Raw genomic sequence first — 17,241 nt, 5'->3', positions numbered from 1 at the left:
TGGGGTGGGGGAGAGAAAACCTTTTGTAGTGGTAAACACCCATTTTTTCATGCTTTGTGCGTATAAAACGACCTTCTATACGTTCCACAGTATGCATCCGATAAAGTGAGCTGTAGCTCACGAAAGCTCATGCTCAAATAAATTGGTTAGTCTCTAAGGTGCCACAAGTACTCCTTTTCTTTCTTCTTAAGCCAGGCACAAATGTGGGTGAATTTCTTGTGGGCTCCTGTCTACTCAGAAAAATTCACTGGTGATGGAAATGATTTTCAAGATCTGTTCTGAAAAAACATTTCAGGTAACATGGTTGTACTGGTTTGTTGGAAACCATTTTTTGGGGTTTTTTGTTTTGTTTTTTTGCTCATGGGGCAGTCACAAATGTATTATCTGAGACACAGTTGAAAACCATTTCAGAGTTGGGTATTTGGGGATTGTATGGGAGAAGGTTGGAGGGAAAAGGAGTCAAAAATACCTGTGGTCATGACCTTATTTCATTTTGTTATTAGGCCTTATCTACCCTACATCCATGAGAACCAGGGGATCTCATTGGCTCACGGTGTCCATAAACCAAATTAATCACTTGGACTGTTTAAGATATTAATCAGGTTATGGACATGGTTAGGTCTACACTACACCTTCTAACTATTTTGTAATTAAGGCCTCCTCTTCATTGCAAAAAAAGAGGGGTGTTGCTAACTTGAGGTAAAATCCTAGTGAAGACAAGGCAGTTTGTTGGTTTCACACAAGTTAGCTGGTCCTGTCAAAGCCTATGAGGGAGCTTAGGCTTTAACTCAAACTGCCAACTCATGTGAAAATAACAAACTGTCTTGTCTTCACTATGATTGTAGCTCAAGTTAGCTAATTTGAGTGAACAACACACTTTTTTTTTTTTTTTTCCTCCTCAGTGAAGGCAACAGATAAGTTTGGGTTTGACTATGTTGTCACTGAATCTCCTGGCTTGGTTACAGTTATACTGTAGCATGGTTATTGTGATTTGCAGGTTGAAAAGATGTGCACCGATTTCACTATGAAATGTTTCAGTTCATATTAAGAATACAGTTGCTGTAAGAACAGTTTAAGATTGCTGTGCTTCAAAATAAAGGAATTACAGTTCTCTGGTCTACTCTTCACTCAGATTGTTACTGTTTGCCACACCCAATCCATTACACCCCATCATTGACACCCACAAGCAGAACCTTATTTGAAGACTTTTCCCTACTCCCCATAAACTGAAATAGTTTGCAAAGCTTTAGGCTTTTTTACACAAACACTTAGCTTGTAGCAAGTGGAGTTTGGAATCCACCCTGCACTAGCCTGCTGCACACTGTCTGTGTGAGCCCTGCAGACGTACACTAGATCACAGCACATTAGGGAGCCATTAGTGCGTGGCAGCAGAGTCCACAAAGACAAGTTAACATGGGGTAGATTTACACCCCATCTTGCCATGAACTGTTGGGATAGACATGCCCTAAGATATTCTGTGCCTTATCTAAATATTCACTTTGTTTTCCCATACATTTGTTCTTCTAAAACATGTCAAAGAAATTGACATGCCGCTGGAAAAGAATGGGTAACTGGAAATGCGTACCACAAATAATATATGCTGGTGTTTGTGTAAGTGGTGACTCGGCTGTTGCAGATCATTTTGGCACCCTACCTGCTAAAAGGCATTGGAGAATGTAGTCCTAAGAGAGGGTGTCGGATTGGCAGACATGAAAATCAAAGTCCTCTATATAGCTGCAAAACTGAATACATCTTGAGCAATGGTACTGCACTACTCATGTGCCCTCAACTCTAACCTGTGCTAGTGATAAAGGGCATTCAGCTTCCATACTCAGCTAGTCCATGGCATCTCTGAATAGTTGTGGCCTAGAGACACTGGGAACTGGACTGACATTGTCAACTCAATACAGACTAACACGGCTGTTCCTTTGAAACTCATTTTACATAGATCAGCTGTCAGATTGCAACCATTTTTGGTCGCTACCCATCCACTTAAGTGCTCTAATAACATAGTGATGGGTGCTGTATAAAAGCCCAGAAAGATAGATATAGATTACCAAAAACAAGAAGGTGCCATCTATTTCTTTAGTAGGGAAGATGGGTGCCTGCCACACATTTTCTGTGAAAACCTATTATTTTCCGGTAACCTCTTGTGGATTGGTTTGTAACATGGTTAAATAATACAATAAAGCAAATACTGGTAAAGGCATTCAACATTAAAATTTAGTGTTTTGTGGTTAAAATCTGGTGAAGAATTTGGATTACGTCACTTGAGGCAGGACATCCGGGAAAAAACATTTCTAAGTGCATTAAAATCCTTATGGTCTAACTATGGAACAAACGTCTGTCTTTGGGCACTTGGTGCTATTTGCTACAACACGCAAATCAAAGTATCTCTGTTTAACCTTGTTTTTCTTTCTTCATGGAGAGAGTATGAAAATTGCCATGTGATGACAAGATGAACTTTTAACCAGTCCATTTATGAATTTTTTTTCTCTTACGGCTTTACTAAGAAAACAATTCTCATATCGAGGTATTAAAACAGGAATTGCTATTGACTAACACAGATGGTGGACTCCTTTCATCGGAGGGGGAAAATGTGAGGAGAGAACACACAAGCCTTATTTATTCAGAAAAATTGGATTGTTGTGCTGGCCATTCTGGACTGGGCAAAAACTTTCCCCAGACAGCTGTTATGAAAGCCCGGTCATTTCATTAATAATAATTTATAATTTGTCCTATTCACATTGGCTGGCACCAACCATCACAACCAAGCTAACTAATTTGGCATTCAGGGTCAGTTCTTGACAACTGTTTCATGGCACATTTTTCGGTGTGGGCTGAAAATCTAGAGCCAGCAGAAAATCTGCCTGCTCCCACATATATACACATTTCATGTGTGAGCCTTTAATCCTTATAGTAACTCTTCTAATCCCTGTAAAAACGAACTATTACCCTTTAGAGGAACACCCAGTTATGGAATAGTTTCAATTCTATTTGTATTTGTAGACCAATCAAAAATAGCATCTACATTAAGTTCAGAAAGGGGTTAAAAATAATTCAGCCAGTGAACTGGGTGCTCTGTTTTGAGTCCATATGGTTAAGTCATAAGAACAGTCATGAGATTTAATTTTCATTCATATGATTAAAATCTGCTTGTTGAGATAATGGATCATGCTTTGAATAGTTTGCATTTCTTAGCAAGAAAGGAGGAGCTGCGGCTGAGTAATCTTATAGCGAGCAAAAAATTGCACAGCCTTTAAAAACATTGCAGATGTAAGTAGAAGAAAAAATTGCGTCAGCACATCACATAACTAAATTTTCTTTCTTATTTTGAGTTTTTACCTTATTATAACAAAGATCTCAGGCAATTTTTATATTGATAGCATGTATGTACACATAATTTGTATGCAATTACTAGAATTGGGGGACTGGGGGGAGACATGGAATTGATGCTCTTGCCCCCATTGATGGCTGCTGATCAAAACACCTTGAGGAAAGGTTATTTTTTAAAAAGAATAAACATTTGACATCTTTGTCATCCATCAACATGTGATTTAATATAGTTATACTTTCACTTCTCTGCTTAACTTGGTACAGATTTCCTTTTTAATATAGTCAGTGTATAATATTGGAATATCTAGCTATTCTGAATGATCTTGTTATAACATGAAAATGTTAATCTCAATATGGATTGTTGTACTGTATTTGCGTCTGTGCATAAGGGCCTGAAGACTTGGGCCCTAATCCTTACATTAGGTTTCAGAGTAGCAGCCGTGTTAGTCTGTATCCGCAATTGTGAACTCCAGTGCCCAGGGATCACGGAGACTGCAAGGCCCTCCCTTCTCTTTAAAGCCCCACAAATTTTTGAAATACCTTTTCCTGATTGTCCAGTTCGGCAAGCACACCTAACAGCTCTCCATTGTTCTGTGCAACTGCCCAGCTGACGGTGCAGGCTCCATGCTCCAGTTGCACTCCAGCTTGGAGTGGACTGGAGACATTGGATCTCTGGGTCCTATGGGGAGAAGAGGCACAACTACAGACCAAAAGCACAAGCAACTGTCATTCTGCATCTGCCAATCTGGTAACTGAATCTTTCCTTGGGGCTGTAGAGGTGGCCAGCGTATGGCTTCATGAGCAAGGGGTAGGCTGGGTCCTCCACAATCATTATTGGCATTCCGATATCACCAATGGTAACCTGCCGGTCAGGAGGGAAAGTCCCAGCTTGTAGCTTTTTGAACCCTCTTGTGTTCTTAAAGATGCGAGCGTCATGCATCTTCGCTGGCCAGTCAGCACTGATGTCGGTGATCCACCAATTCTTGCATCACCATAGAAAAGTCACCCTTTCTGTTGATGTACTCTGTGGCCAGGTGATCTGGTGCCAAAATAAGGTATATGTATGCTGCTTATCTCTCCACTGCAGTTTGGGACCCCGTTGCTGCAAATCCATCCACTGTGTCCTGTACAGTGCCCAGAGTCACAGTCCTGCATTGTAGGACACCATTAATGGCCCTGCACACTTGCATGACAGCAGTCCCCACACTGAATTTCCAAAATGATTTCTCACTGACTGGTAGCAGTCCGGCGTTGCAAGTTTCCACACAGTGATCACTACGCTCTTCTCCACTGTAAGTGCAGCTCTCATTTGGGGGTCCCCGCACTAGAAGGCGGGGGGTTGCGCTGCGCACAGATCCAGGAATATGGCCTTGCACATCCGAAAGTTCTGCAGGCACTGCTCGTTGTCCCAAGCCTGCATAATGACGCAATCCCACCAGTCAGTGCTCATTTCTCTGGCCCAGAAGTGGCGCTACACCAGGGCTCCCCAAAGCGGTGCCCGTGGGCGCAATGGCACCCGCCGGGGCAGTTGCGTGTGCCCGCAGGACACCGCGCTGCCGAAATGCCGCCGAGACGCGTTGCCATTTTTCGGCAGGGGGCGGGGGTGTCAGGCGCCCTCCACAGTCTTCTGGGAATAGGAATATGCTATTCCCAAAGAAAGGTTGGGGACCACTGCGCTACACCATTTGCAGCAGCTCTTTGAATACCAGAGTCCCTGTTAGGTATCCATTGATAACCGTTCTCAATTAGAGGTAGGGGTATGGGATTGTTTTGTTTTGTGTTTGGCTTAACTTTGGGATGTGATCTTATCTAAAGTGACTAAAGAATGAATAGAGCACTGGGACTGTGAGCTACCCTTTGCTCTAGCTGGTGTTTTTTCAGTATCTTCATTCAGTAATGGTCAGCGTTTTCATAACTCCTGCTCGTATTAGAAGTGTCTTAGCCCTTCATTTATAACATAAAAGGTATATAATTAGAAAAGAGGTCAGTAATTTTATAGTGGTTCTGCACGTGTCTTCATTACAGTCATTGAGATTTCCCTTAGATTAGTTCAAACTTTCGTTCTGTGCTGCAGTACACATGTGTCTGTCAACATAGCCATCTACCTCTGGATCATTCTGCACCTTTCCCTAAACATGGCATGCTACCCTACCAGCTGTAAAATAAATCCACTTTAAAACCCCATTACTCAAATGTATTTAAATAGCTTCTTAACTTGCTACAAAATGTAAAGTACACTAGTACAAGAATATTTCTGGGAGTGTTTGCCTTGAAGGCTTTCACATATCTCTGCAAAAGGATAGGTGTATGTCTAAATAACATTCCAGTGAGTTTTCTGAAAGGTTACACTAGGGTCACTGGCATTTAACTACTTGTTTTGGGAGAGGTTTCACCAGAAAGTTAATTATATTTAGCAGTTTTTTCGTTTTTCATTTGTTCACTTGACTACAATTGTTAGGCATAGATGTGATTTCTTATTTACTGTCAGTCTAGAACTTTTCAAATTGCATAATGACAAAACACAAGTTAATGTTCTTTCTCAATCCTTTTCTGATAAAATATCTACAGTGAGAGTTCATGCTTATCCATGAGATCCTCTCCTGATTTGTGCCTGCAAACATACTTTAACTCCATTTGACCAGAATATATGTTGGCTATGTATTGTTGAATATTTTTTTAATGAAATGACTAATTTACTTTATATGCTATACAGCTCAGTTTGGTGTATATATAAAGCAACGTTGAGTTAGTACATTTGGCTGGGGGAAAATAGGTTGACCTATTTTGCTGCCTATGTAAAAAGATAGTGTAAACATAGCCACAGGATTCAACCTTGCTCTTGCTGAAGTCAATGGCAACACTCTGTTGACTTTGACAGGAGCAAGATTGGACCCTAAATCATTTAGCATTCCAAAGGAGAAAAACTAGATGACTTCTGCAAATATTTATTTTTAAAAAGTACACCGAAATACTTAACAAAATCAAATATCATTTGTAGAAATTTGTATAGTTGATGCAAGTTATCATCGTACTACTTAAAAAATTTCCTCTAATTCCAGACCATTGGAGTAACACTTTTCTTAAAACTTCCCACCACTGTGCTGCCATTGGTGCGGATCCACTGATGGTTGTAATGAGTGAAACTCTGGTGTGGAATAGCCAACGATGTTTTAACCAACATGGGCTAAATAACATTAAGATACAAGTGGCTGGCCTTACACTGGTGCTACTTCTAGTGGAATGATAACTGTGGGGCAGTATTAAGGAAAATACTAATGCAGATATGGCCTTTCTGACTATAAGACATAGTGATTATGGGATTAGGCTGTGGATGCATACCTTCAAACAACGAAAAATTCTCTTTTCATGCTGCCATGTAAGTGTGACATGCAGATATTGAGAACTGGACAAATTCTGGTCTTTAGCACTATAGTAATATTTAAAATAAAGCAATAAAAAGGAGAGTTTAAAAATTAAACACAGATCTTGTTTCAACAAATCTTAATAATTTAGAATTCTGGGGGTTTTTTTTGTTTGTTTGTTTTTTTAAATTTCCCATTGTTTCTCTTACTGTAGTTTGCTGGAACTTTATCAGATGGTTTGGGAAAGACGATGGATAACCGACATCAAACTGAACGAGAGTACATTCGATACCATGGCGCAACCAGTGGAGAACATCTCATAGCTGGGATCCATGGACTTGCTCATGGTAATTTGTGCATCAATAGATTACGCTACTGTAATATCAGTTGCTTTATGTCTGTCACTGTGGTTCCAAAGTGATAGGATTCAGAAAAACAATGCAGTTCAATTTAAACCACTCCACACTGGTTGGTTACATGTGGCTTAACGTAATGGAGCAATTGCTGGCTTTCCTTTTAATTTAATTGTGTTTTTCATTTTGGCAGAGGCACCTAGATTTGAGAATGTCCTATTTAATTGTACTATTGGATATCAAAACTAAATTTAGGAAAGAGATCAGCCAAATTTTCTAATTTCTTCATAGGTTCATAAATATGCTTACAAACAATCTCTTTGTAAGTGACAAATAATAAGATAATATTCAGCCAGTGGTACAAATGAATGAATGAGTGTATCGCTCTTGCACTCAGTTCAAAAATATGCTTACAAACAATCTCTTTGTAAGTGACAAATAATAAGATAATATTCAGCCAGTGGTACAAATGAATGAATGAGTGTATCGCTCTTGCACTCAGTTCCCACAGATTCCAGTTTTCTTGCACAATCCGGCCCTAAGCTTGTCTGTGTTCAAAGTCGCACCTGTTTAACTTTCAACTGTCTTAAAAAACAGTTTATTTAAACTGGTGCAAAAGACAGTGTGGACAGTCTTAATTTGATTGAAGACAGGCTAATGTCAATTTAGCTTGAGTCGATTCTCTGCTGATTAAGCTAAATCGATATAAGCCAGGCTTAAATCATTTGAATATTCATACTGTATTTTATATCAGTTTCTTAAAATTTGTTTAAAATTGCACCATTAGTTAAACTGGTGCAATTTCAAATGCAGTCTGTATGATTATCAAAAAGTCTCGTACTTAAGAAATGTACAATTAGGGGAAATGTGTTTATTCAGTCTCCAGGATTAGACTGAAATAGTATTCTAGGTAGTTGAAGCCCCATCACTTGAGAGAGGTGATGGCCCAAAAATGGAAAAGGTTCATTTCTGTAAGTTCTTTCCATATCTAACTCTTGTAGTTCACTTACTGCAGGGATAAAAAAATTTCTATGAAAAAGAAAGCAGTGAAGTTCTAAATGGATCACATTAGACTTCCCTTTGAATGCAAAGCATTTTGGTTATTCCAGTTACAGAACATTAGTATGTTCTAAAATCAGGTATAAATTACGTTGCTAGCAATATGTGAAATCTGAAATATAGACTGTTTAATGAAGAGTCAGTTAGAAACATTCATTAGCTGATTAGCTTCTTTGACTTGAATCTTTTTGTTTGTTTTTGGTTTTTTAATGTTTTCGATTTTCATTTCTTCGAAGAAGCAGTTGACTCTTAAATTCTATCTGTTGAACTGTAGTTTTCCCAAATACTCCACTGTATGGCAAAGTTACCCAAATGAAACAATTAAACATAGCATATGCTATATGCTTCTCGACTCCAGAACTTACGTACCAACAATACTGTTCAAACCTCCAACATCACAATGTTTACTGTCTTTTGGCTGTGATGTAAAATCTGTAGGGCAGTCAAAGAAGTCAGTGGAGCTATGTCAGTTGATACCAGCTGAGGATCTCCCTTTTAAGTTCCTAACCCCTTGTGGGCCAGGTTCTCATGGACATTAATGTTTTGCAAGAATGAGATGCCTGTCCCCAGTGTCCTGGTCAAAATTCCACTTTGGGTAATTACGCTTTGCCTGCTTAAATTTCTCTTTGTATTTCCAACTGAACACAGTATTTTTCATTTCCTGTCCTAAGCTGTTGTGTGATATTTTGTGTTCTGTTAAATCCTTGTCACACTGTTGGAGATGGCTTCACTTGAGCAGTAGACAAAATACTTTTGTGTATGTATAGCTTCAGGATAAAATGCCCTATACAAATATAAGACTATATTATTAGATTAATAAAAAACATTCATTCATAATCGGACTTTTCATGTGCTGCATTAAGTGGGTAGCATGCTTTCACTTGATCAAGAACTTTCAAAAAAGTAAATCATTTAACATTGTCAGCTGTAATAACATCCTGTCGTTTTATTTTTAGTGGCAAAGCAGTTGGTCCACTTACAGGTTTTGTTGTCTTTGCTAGGTATCATTGGTGGATTAACAAGTGTCATAACCTCAACAGTAGAAGGTGTCAAAACTGAAGGAGGAGTCAGTGGTTTCATATCAGGCCTTGGGAAAGGGCTGGTTGGCACAGTAACCAAACCAATGGCTGGTGCCCTTGATTTTGCTTCTGAAACAGCGCAGGCAGTGAGAGACACTGCAAGTCTTAGTGGCCCCAGGTCAGTGAACACTTTACATTTCTTATCAATAAACTGTCTACAAAGCCATATTGCAAAACCTTTTGCAATTTTATCATGGTTTTGTCTCCTAACCCAAAGGCACTGTAATTTTGTAAAATTGACTGTGTATTATTAGTGTTGCCTCTAGTTTATTTAATTACCTCCTTTTTGAAATACTGCATTTGTAGACTCACTAATGTGGCCTTGTGTACTAGTAAAATTGGTACAGAAAAGCTACAGTGTAATATAGGAGATTCTCATTACTGAGAACATAAGAATGGCCATTCTGGGTCAGACCAAAGGTCCATCTAGCCCAGTATCCTGTCTTCTGACAGTGGCCAATGCCAGGTGCCTCAGAGGGAATGAACAGAATAGGTAATCATCAAGTGATCCATCCCCTGTCGCCCATTCCCAGCATCTGGCAGACAGAAGCTAGCAACTCCATCCCTGCCCATCCTGGTTAATAGCCATTGATGGACCTATCCTCCATGAATTTATCTAGTTCTTTTTTGAACACTGTTATAGTCTTGGCCTTCACAACATCTTCTGGCAAGGAGTTCCACGGGTTGACGTGTGTTGTGTGAAAAAATACTTCCTTTTTTGTTTGTTAACCTACTGCCTATTAATTTCATTTGAAGTCTCCTAGCTCTTGTGTTATGAGAAGGCGTAAATAACACTCTTATTTACTTTCTGCACACCAGTCATGATTTTATAGACCTCTATCATATCCCCCTTAGTTGTCTCTTTTTCCAAGCTGAAAAGTCCTAGTCTTATTAATCTCTCCTCATATGGAAGCCATTCCATACCCCTAATAATTTTTGTTGCCCTTTTCTAAACCTTTTCCAATTCGAATATATCTTTTTTGAGATGGGGCGACCACATCTGCGTGCAGTATTGCTACATTATATTAGAATAAATCAGGAAAAAGAGAGTCTGAAGAGCTTAAATATAATAAAAAAGAAATTGCCATCTTGGTGTCCTGATGCAGAATGGAACTAAAAATGTTCTTCTTTAGGCTTCAATTAAGAATTCATAGGAAAACAGGTGTTTTAAAGAAGCTGAAGAGTTCTGAAGATAATGTAATAGTGACATCCCTTCTATTTTTCTTTTGCAAAATCAGTTTTTACTAAGAATATGTATGTGTGTGAGATTGTGCATGTGCACACATTACTCCTGGAGGAATTCCGTGCCAAAAAAATTAGGTTTCAGAGGAACAGCCGTGTTAGTCTGTATTCGCAAAAAGAAAAGGAGTACTTGTGGCACCTTAGAGACTAACCAATTTATTTGAGCATGAGCTTTCGTGAGCTACAGCTCATTTCATCAGATGTATCTGATCTGATGATTTCATCATCTCTAAGGTGCCACAAGTACTCCTTTTCTTTTTCCAAAAAAATTAAAAATTCTGTGCACAATATTTTACAGTTCTGCAAAATTATGCATATTTTATTTATCAAAATAACACAATATAATCAAGCCAGTTTCAGTTATTTTGGTAATTTATTCCAAAATGTCTGTCAGAAAGTATGTCTGTCGCAATACGGATAGCAATAAAGATTCCCCCAGGAGTAAAGAGTTAAAGAAACCCGTGCAACAACCCGGTTCCTGTTTCTCTGTTATGCTTTTACTGGGTGCCTCAGTCTAGGTGTGTCACATGTGCCAGCTGGGTATGTTTTGGGGGAAAACTCTGCCCCTCTGGTCTCAGACACCCGCCCTTCACCCCTGAGCCCAGTCATGGGGCATCCCTCCAGCCCAGACACCTGCAGCCCCTAACCCCAGAGCCCAGCTGCGGGGCAACCCCCAGCCCAGACACTCTAACCCCAGAGCCCAGCTGCATGTACCCCCCATTTACTTCTCTTTCCATATCAGGATCCTCCGTTCTCCCCATGTGCCAGCAGTTCTGTCTGCCCTTCCCCATGCCCTCCATTCCTCCCTTCCTCTCTAAGCCAGGGACTCAGTGTGCACCGATTCCCACCTCCCCCCAAACCAAGGGTTCTCTGTCCCCCCTCCTTTTTACCTTCCTGCCATAGCAAGGGCTCTGTTTTTGTGCCCACCGTTCCCGCCTCCACCACTCCAGGATCACCTTTATTCCTTTGGCAGGGGCTCTGTATGCCTTCTGTTGGGGAGACACTATGCCTTTCTGTGTGTGTTCAGTGGCTTGCATGTTGTGGGCACTACCAGAAATCAATATTTAATTATATTAAACATGTTTAAGATAAATGTTTTACAAAACTGATGAAAATAATAATGGCAAAGTAAATGAGGAAAAGGGGAAAGAATAGGAGAGGTCCAGAGAGTTGGATCTAAGAGAATAAACATTTTATTTCCAGTGGTTAAGTGGCATTCAGTTCCTGTTTATTGATGCTGTGCTGTGTTACTGTATGCCTTAGAACTCTGTCTGTTGTACAAGATCCTGCACAACAGGGGGTTTAAAAAATCTAGGTATATTTACTTTGTGATTTTCAGAATGTTTTTTTTTAGTCTTTCCATTTGGTTTTTCCATTTCCTCCATTTTATTATGCCACACTCAGAATCCTGATGTGTCTGCCACCACTATTTCAGTAAGGAACAATAAGCTTGATGAAGTGTGAATGAGGTGCAGGAAACTCATAAGAATTCAAACCTAGACATACTTTGTTGTGGAAGTAGGAAGTGTTCCAAATGCACCAGGCTTTTTAACTGCCGATGAATGTAATAAATATAAAAAGAATTAATGTTAAGACTCGTAAGATTCAGTTAGCCCATCTTTTGTCGGTAATGATGAATTTTTGTATAATAGGGCCCCACACTTTACCTGCATCAAATGTAACAGTAAATTTGAGCCACGACTAAATGAGCATGTTGGGGGCTGGGAAGGGAATGGGAGCAGTTAGCATATAGTTTTATGCACTTGGGACTTAGTTTAATGTGTAGAATTAAAATGCCAGGGACCATAGTTTGGATAAGTAAAGAGGGATTTAAAGAAAAAACCCATCTAGAGTATGATTAGAAATGTTCTGTCTCAGACAAGGAGGAGGTTGGGGACACATTCAAGCAAAATAACTGATGTGTTAACCTAAGCAGTCTCAGAGTGCATTTTAAGAAAACATGGCTATACTCTTTTTTTTTTAAATAAATTATTATGAAGGTTGCACTGTTTTATGAAAATAAGTATATCATGATGTGCATGCATGCATACAATGTGTGCATTAAATTGAAATACATATCTGCATTCATGAATTTCCAATAGTGATGAGGTTGCGTGACAGATGAGAAAATAGACTGCAGGCAAAAGCTAGCTTTATCCACCTGCCATGTGCCTGTGTCGCACAGTGCCCTCCTGCTGATGGCTGTTGACTGAGTACAGATTAGGAAATTTCTATGAGTCGAACCAGAGCTGAGCTTCCACCGAGTTTGGAATAACTTTTGTTTGTCACGGACCTACAGCAGCATGAGGTGAAGTTCATCTTCATGCAATTTGCAATCCTTGGCAAATGAAAAAAATCCTAGTTTAGTTGCATAGTAAATGAATATCAGAAACCATATAAGGCATCTAAATATAATGAGTGCAGGACAAAAATGTGTCCAGTACACAGAAATCTTGTATTGTTGCAACAGTCCTGTGACTATCCACTGACCCATAAACCTTTCTTAAAGAAAAAAATATTTCTAGTAATTAATTTAGGAAGCCTCTTTACACAGGTGTGACTGTATTTGTTTTTCACAAAAAGATTTTAATCACAGATGTATAGACCTTATACATTAAAATACACTCAACTACACTTATGTTGCAAAAGTTCATAAAAGAACCCCCCACCCACTTTTCTTTCTGATTCTCATATATAATCAAGCACCTAAATTGTTCATTGGAGGACAGGGAGAAGAACAACAAAGGATTTGGACTTGTTTTGACTGTTGTGTACCAATAGCCCCCTGTTGCATTTGTTAACTGTTCAGCTATGTGTGGTTTGGAATCAAAATAAAATGCTGTTCCAAGCTGAATCTGCTGGCTCAGATTGCACTTTCTGCTCTACGTGTGCTGGGCCATGACTGTTCCGAGTTAAGAAGTATACAGAAATAAAAATGTTCAAGCTGATCTGATTAGTGTTGTTTAACCTTGCAAAGTATGAATTAAAGTAAGTTTACTGTCATGGATGGACTCAGTCTGTGGTTGACACTATTCCAGTGCTGAGATCCCATTCTGATCTCAGATGCAGGGGGGGCACACATGGCCAGATACCTAGAAAAATCTTCTGTAGAATCTCAATAGCTGATTTTAAGTATATAAGGTGAATTGCTGCTATGAGTAAAGGAGCATTTTTTAGAACTTCCATCTGTTGTCATTTTTGTGATGTAGGAGTGGGGAGTTATGTCTTCAGTATGCTATTAGTGTAATAGGAAATTTTCTGTCAAGTATGTCTGACAGTAAATGAGGTTGTAGTTGGTACAAGCTGTGCGTGATCAGGAATCAAGCATTCTAGTTTTTGTGGTACCTAAAAGTTGGAACTGTTTGTTATTCTTCAAGTGATTGCTTATATCAATTCCAATTAGGTGATGGAATTAATGTGGCTTGGGTATCTTAACTGTGAGCTTACACATGAATGGGTTAACCTTAATCTTAAATTTCCTGCCTTTTAATGGTTGTGCACAGGAGTGGGGCTACACCTTGGGTAAGTGCGTGCATCTGACAAACCTTTGAGGTCCCTCCCTTAACCTTCCAAGCCTTATGGGCCTCCTGCATTCTCCACTCCCTATAAGCTGTAAGAGGAGTTAGTGGGCAGCTCTCCTGCAAGCCACTGGGTACTTTTCAGTGGCCTGCCCTCTTCCTGTTTATCTTAATAGGCTTATCAGTCCGCAACAAACCAAAATAAGCTGTTCAGGAAGTACCACGCTCAGGAAGGCACGTGTGGCCTAGGGTTGCCAGCACTCCTGGTTTTGCCAAGAGTCTCCCTGAATCAGTCCCTGTCTCCCGGAGGCTACTGAAGCCAAACGGGGGGATTTTAGGTGCTAAAAGTCCGGCAGCACAGTGGGGCTAAGGCAGACTTCCTGCCTGCCCTGGCCCTGCGCCACTCCTGGAATCGGCTGGTATGTCCCTGGTGCCCCTGGGAGGGAGAGGGGTCTCTGCGCTATGCCCGTGCCCCAAGCACTGACTCCGTAGCTCCCGTTGGCTGAGAACTGCGGCCAATGGGACCTATCGGAGCGGTGCTGTGCACAGAGCCCTCTGACACACCCTCCCCCACCCCCCTCAGGGGCCACAGGGATGTGCTGGCTGCTTCTGGGAGTGGCGTGTGGAGGGGGCAGCACACCAAGTCCCCTGGCCCTGCTTACTTCGGGTGGCTCCCAGTCGGTGGCACAGCAGGGCTAAAGCAGGCTCTGTTCCCGCAGCTCCCATTGGCCGCAGTTCCTGGGCAATGGGAGCTGCGAAGTCGGTGCTCAGGCAGCGCGCAGAGACCCCAGCACTGGGATGTGCCGGCCACTTCCAGGAGCAGCACAGAGCCAGGGCAGGCAGGGAGCCTGACTTACCCCACTGTGCCACCAACCGGGAGCCGCCTGAGGAAAGTGCTGCCCGGCCGGAGCCCACACCCCAACCCCAGGCCTGAGCCCCCTCCTGCACCCAAACTCCCTCTCAGAGCCCTCGCCCCCTCCCGAACCCCAAACCCCCGCCCCAGGGTCAGCCTGGAGCCCCCTTCCACACTCCAAACCCCTCGTCCCCAGCCCAGAGCCCACACCCCCTCCTGCACCCTAAACCCCTGCCACAGCTCGGTGAAAGTGAGTGAGGGTGGGGGAGGGCAAGCGACAGAGGGAGGGGAAGCAGCCTCTGAAGAGGGCAGGGCAAGGGTGTTTGCCTTTGTGTGATTAGACATTGGCAACCCTAGTACGGCCCCCAGCTAGATTCCTAAGTCATGTTGAGGGTTGGAGAAGGAGGGAGCTGAAGAGCCTTCTACATTCCATATGGGGTCTGCTATGTCTCATAAGCTGCCAGCAGGAAATGGGCAAATGCCCCTCACCATCTCTTTCTTCCCCCAAGCAGACTTGCTAAGTGTCTGCTGTAGTAGTAGAGATCTTTTGCTGCTGGCCTTCCATGGTTCACAGAGGTGTGAGGACTTCTGCTCCTCCCCAGTGTCTATGTAGCAGACCTGGATGAAACGTGTCACCTCTCCCCCCTCAGTTCACAACACTAAATTAGCTTGTCCAAAAAATAAAAGCTGACTTATGCTTTAAAATGCTAAATGTGTGTAAAAGTATACTCTTTTTTTATTCTGTGCTCTAGAAAGTACAGTAAATGATGATTTATCTCTCTCCTTCTCATCAACATTATTATTATTGGCTATAAAAATTCATTAAAATTATTTTTGAACTCTTCGTACCTCCCTTCTTTGGGTGTCATTCATGAATGCTTTGTCCAACTGAACTCCAGTTTGGCAGAAAAATCTAACTAAGCTACAAACTTAGCCCCCCAGTTTCAAGGTGGATATTCCTTTATTTGCAGATTTAAGAGAGGGAACCAAAATAAAACTTCTTAGAATGGAAATTCAGTCACCTCCTACACAAAGTGTGTACTAGATGGCTGGTTTTATGATTGCTGCTTATGGTCACAAAATATTTTGAAAAGCAACTGAAACATCACTGCTGCCCTCTTAAGTATAGCTAAGCCTCCACCACAGCACAGAAAATTGTATTCCAAGTGATGTCTTTTTTTCCTTCTGTTTGGCTGAACTCTAAATAATCCCTAATTCTCAGAAGCCTAAAACAGTACATTGCTCATTATAGTGCAGCTTATGTAAGGCTCTTACCAGTTCCTGAGAAATTATAAAAAAAAATATTTTCTGTAAATAAAGTTGTGAAAGTGCAGGCTTCGTTTTCTATTAGACTGTCTGATGGGAAAAAAATACCCATTTCTTGGTCATGGTAGTTTAATATCGTTGCTGGAAATGAGACATACTTTTTCCCTTCACCATTTGGCTCTAAATTACCATCACTGGTTTAATGGAAACTGCTAGATATCAGTTAGTATGGTATTGCTATTAGTATAGCAATGCTAGCTAACCTGGATGGAGACAAGTGTAATGAATGAATCAACTTTAAGTAGTATAGTTTTGAACAACATATTTATTGGCCTGCATGGTCACAGTACCTCATTTGTGAGAAGTATCGCTTTTAAGGCTGGAATTTCCTGTAGTGATCTTAATGTTATCCCAACATACCTCTAAGTCAATTGGGTGTTGGGAGTGAGTTGAGTGGGTCAGGCATTACATTTCCTCTTCTCTTAAAAGTGACACGTGCTACATCGCAATAAATTACTAAAAGTTCCCTTGCAAAAGATCTGTGCAAAATGAGAACTGTAAAGTTAAGTGTTAAATCTGCCAAATATTTAAGGATGGGAGGACATTCCATTTCCGAACCCCTAAAGCAGCAATACTCAGACTGAGGCTCACAAGCCGCAAGTGGCTCTTTAACGTGTGTCCTGCGGCTCTTTGCAGCACACAATATTAAAACACTGTGTGATTTAATTATTAACCAGTCAGGATGCTTTTACTATGTTATCACCAATTGTAGTTGATAAAATAATATACTTGGTCAGTCATTTTTGCTGTGAGAATTATATAGTAAATGAAACAATGAATTCATACTAGTGTGGCTCTTTTGGGTAATTCTGATTGCTAATTTGACTCTTGAATCACTGAGCTCTGAGTATCACTGCCCTAAAATAATGCTGTCTTTTTCTGTTCCTCTCTGGTACCATAGCAAGCATATAAAATCCAATAGCTAGAAGTTGAAGCTAAAATATTCAAACTGGAAATAAGGTGCACATTTTCTATAGAGTAGGTAATGAACCATTGGAACAGTTTACCACTGGATGTGGTAGACTCATCACTCAAAGTCTTTAATCAAGATTGCATGCCTCTCTAAAACACACACTCTAGTTTCAGCACAAGTTATTGAGTTCCAAGCAGAAA

At 40.8% G+C, this 17,241-nt stretch overlaps 1 protein-coding gene across 8 annotated transcripts in view; it reads left to right on the top strand.

Moving 5' to 3' along the window:
• Positions 1-17,241, top strand: part of VPS13D (vacuolar protein sorting 13 homolog D) — a 195,532-nt gene that overhangs the window by 139,596 nt on the left and 38,695 nt on the right. For all 8 annotated transcript variants that reach the window (XM_048825360.2, XM_048825358.2, XM_048825355.2 and 5 more), the window contains 2 exons: positions 6,913-7,045; positions 9,112-9,307. In XM_048825360.2, the coding sequence (XP_048681317.2) occupies positions 6,913-7,045; positions 9,112-9,307 (329 nt within the window). The remainder of the gene's footprint in view (positions 1-6,912; positions 7,046-9,111; positions 9,308-17,241) is intronic.

Source organism: Caretta caretta, chromosome 18 (genome assembly GCF_965140235.1).
Source record: "Caretta caretta isolate rCarCar2 chromosome 18, rCarCar1.hap1, whole genome shotgun sequence".
Lineage (NCBI taxonomy): Eukaryota > Metazoa > Chordata > Testudines > Cheloniidae > Caretta > Caretta caretta.
This window is presented reverse-complemented; position numbering and strand designations above follow the sequence as displayed.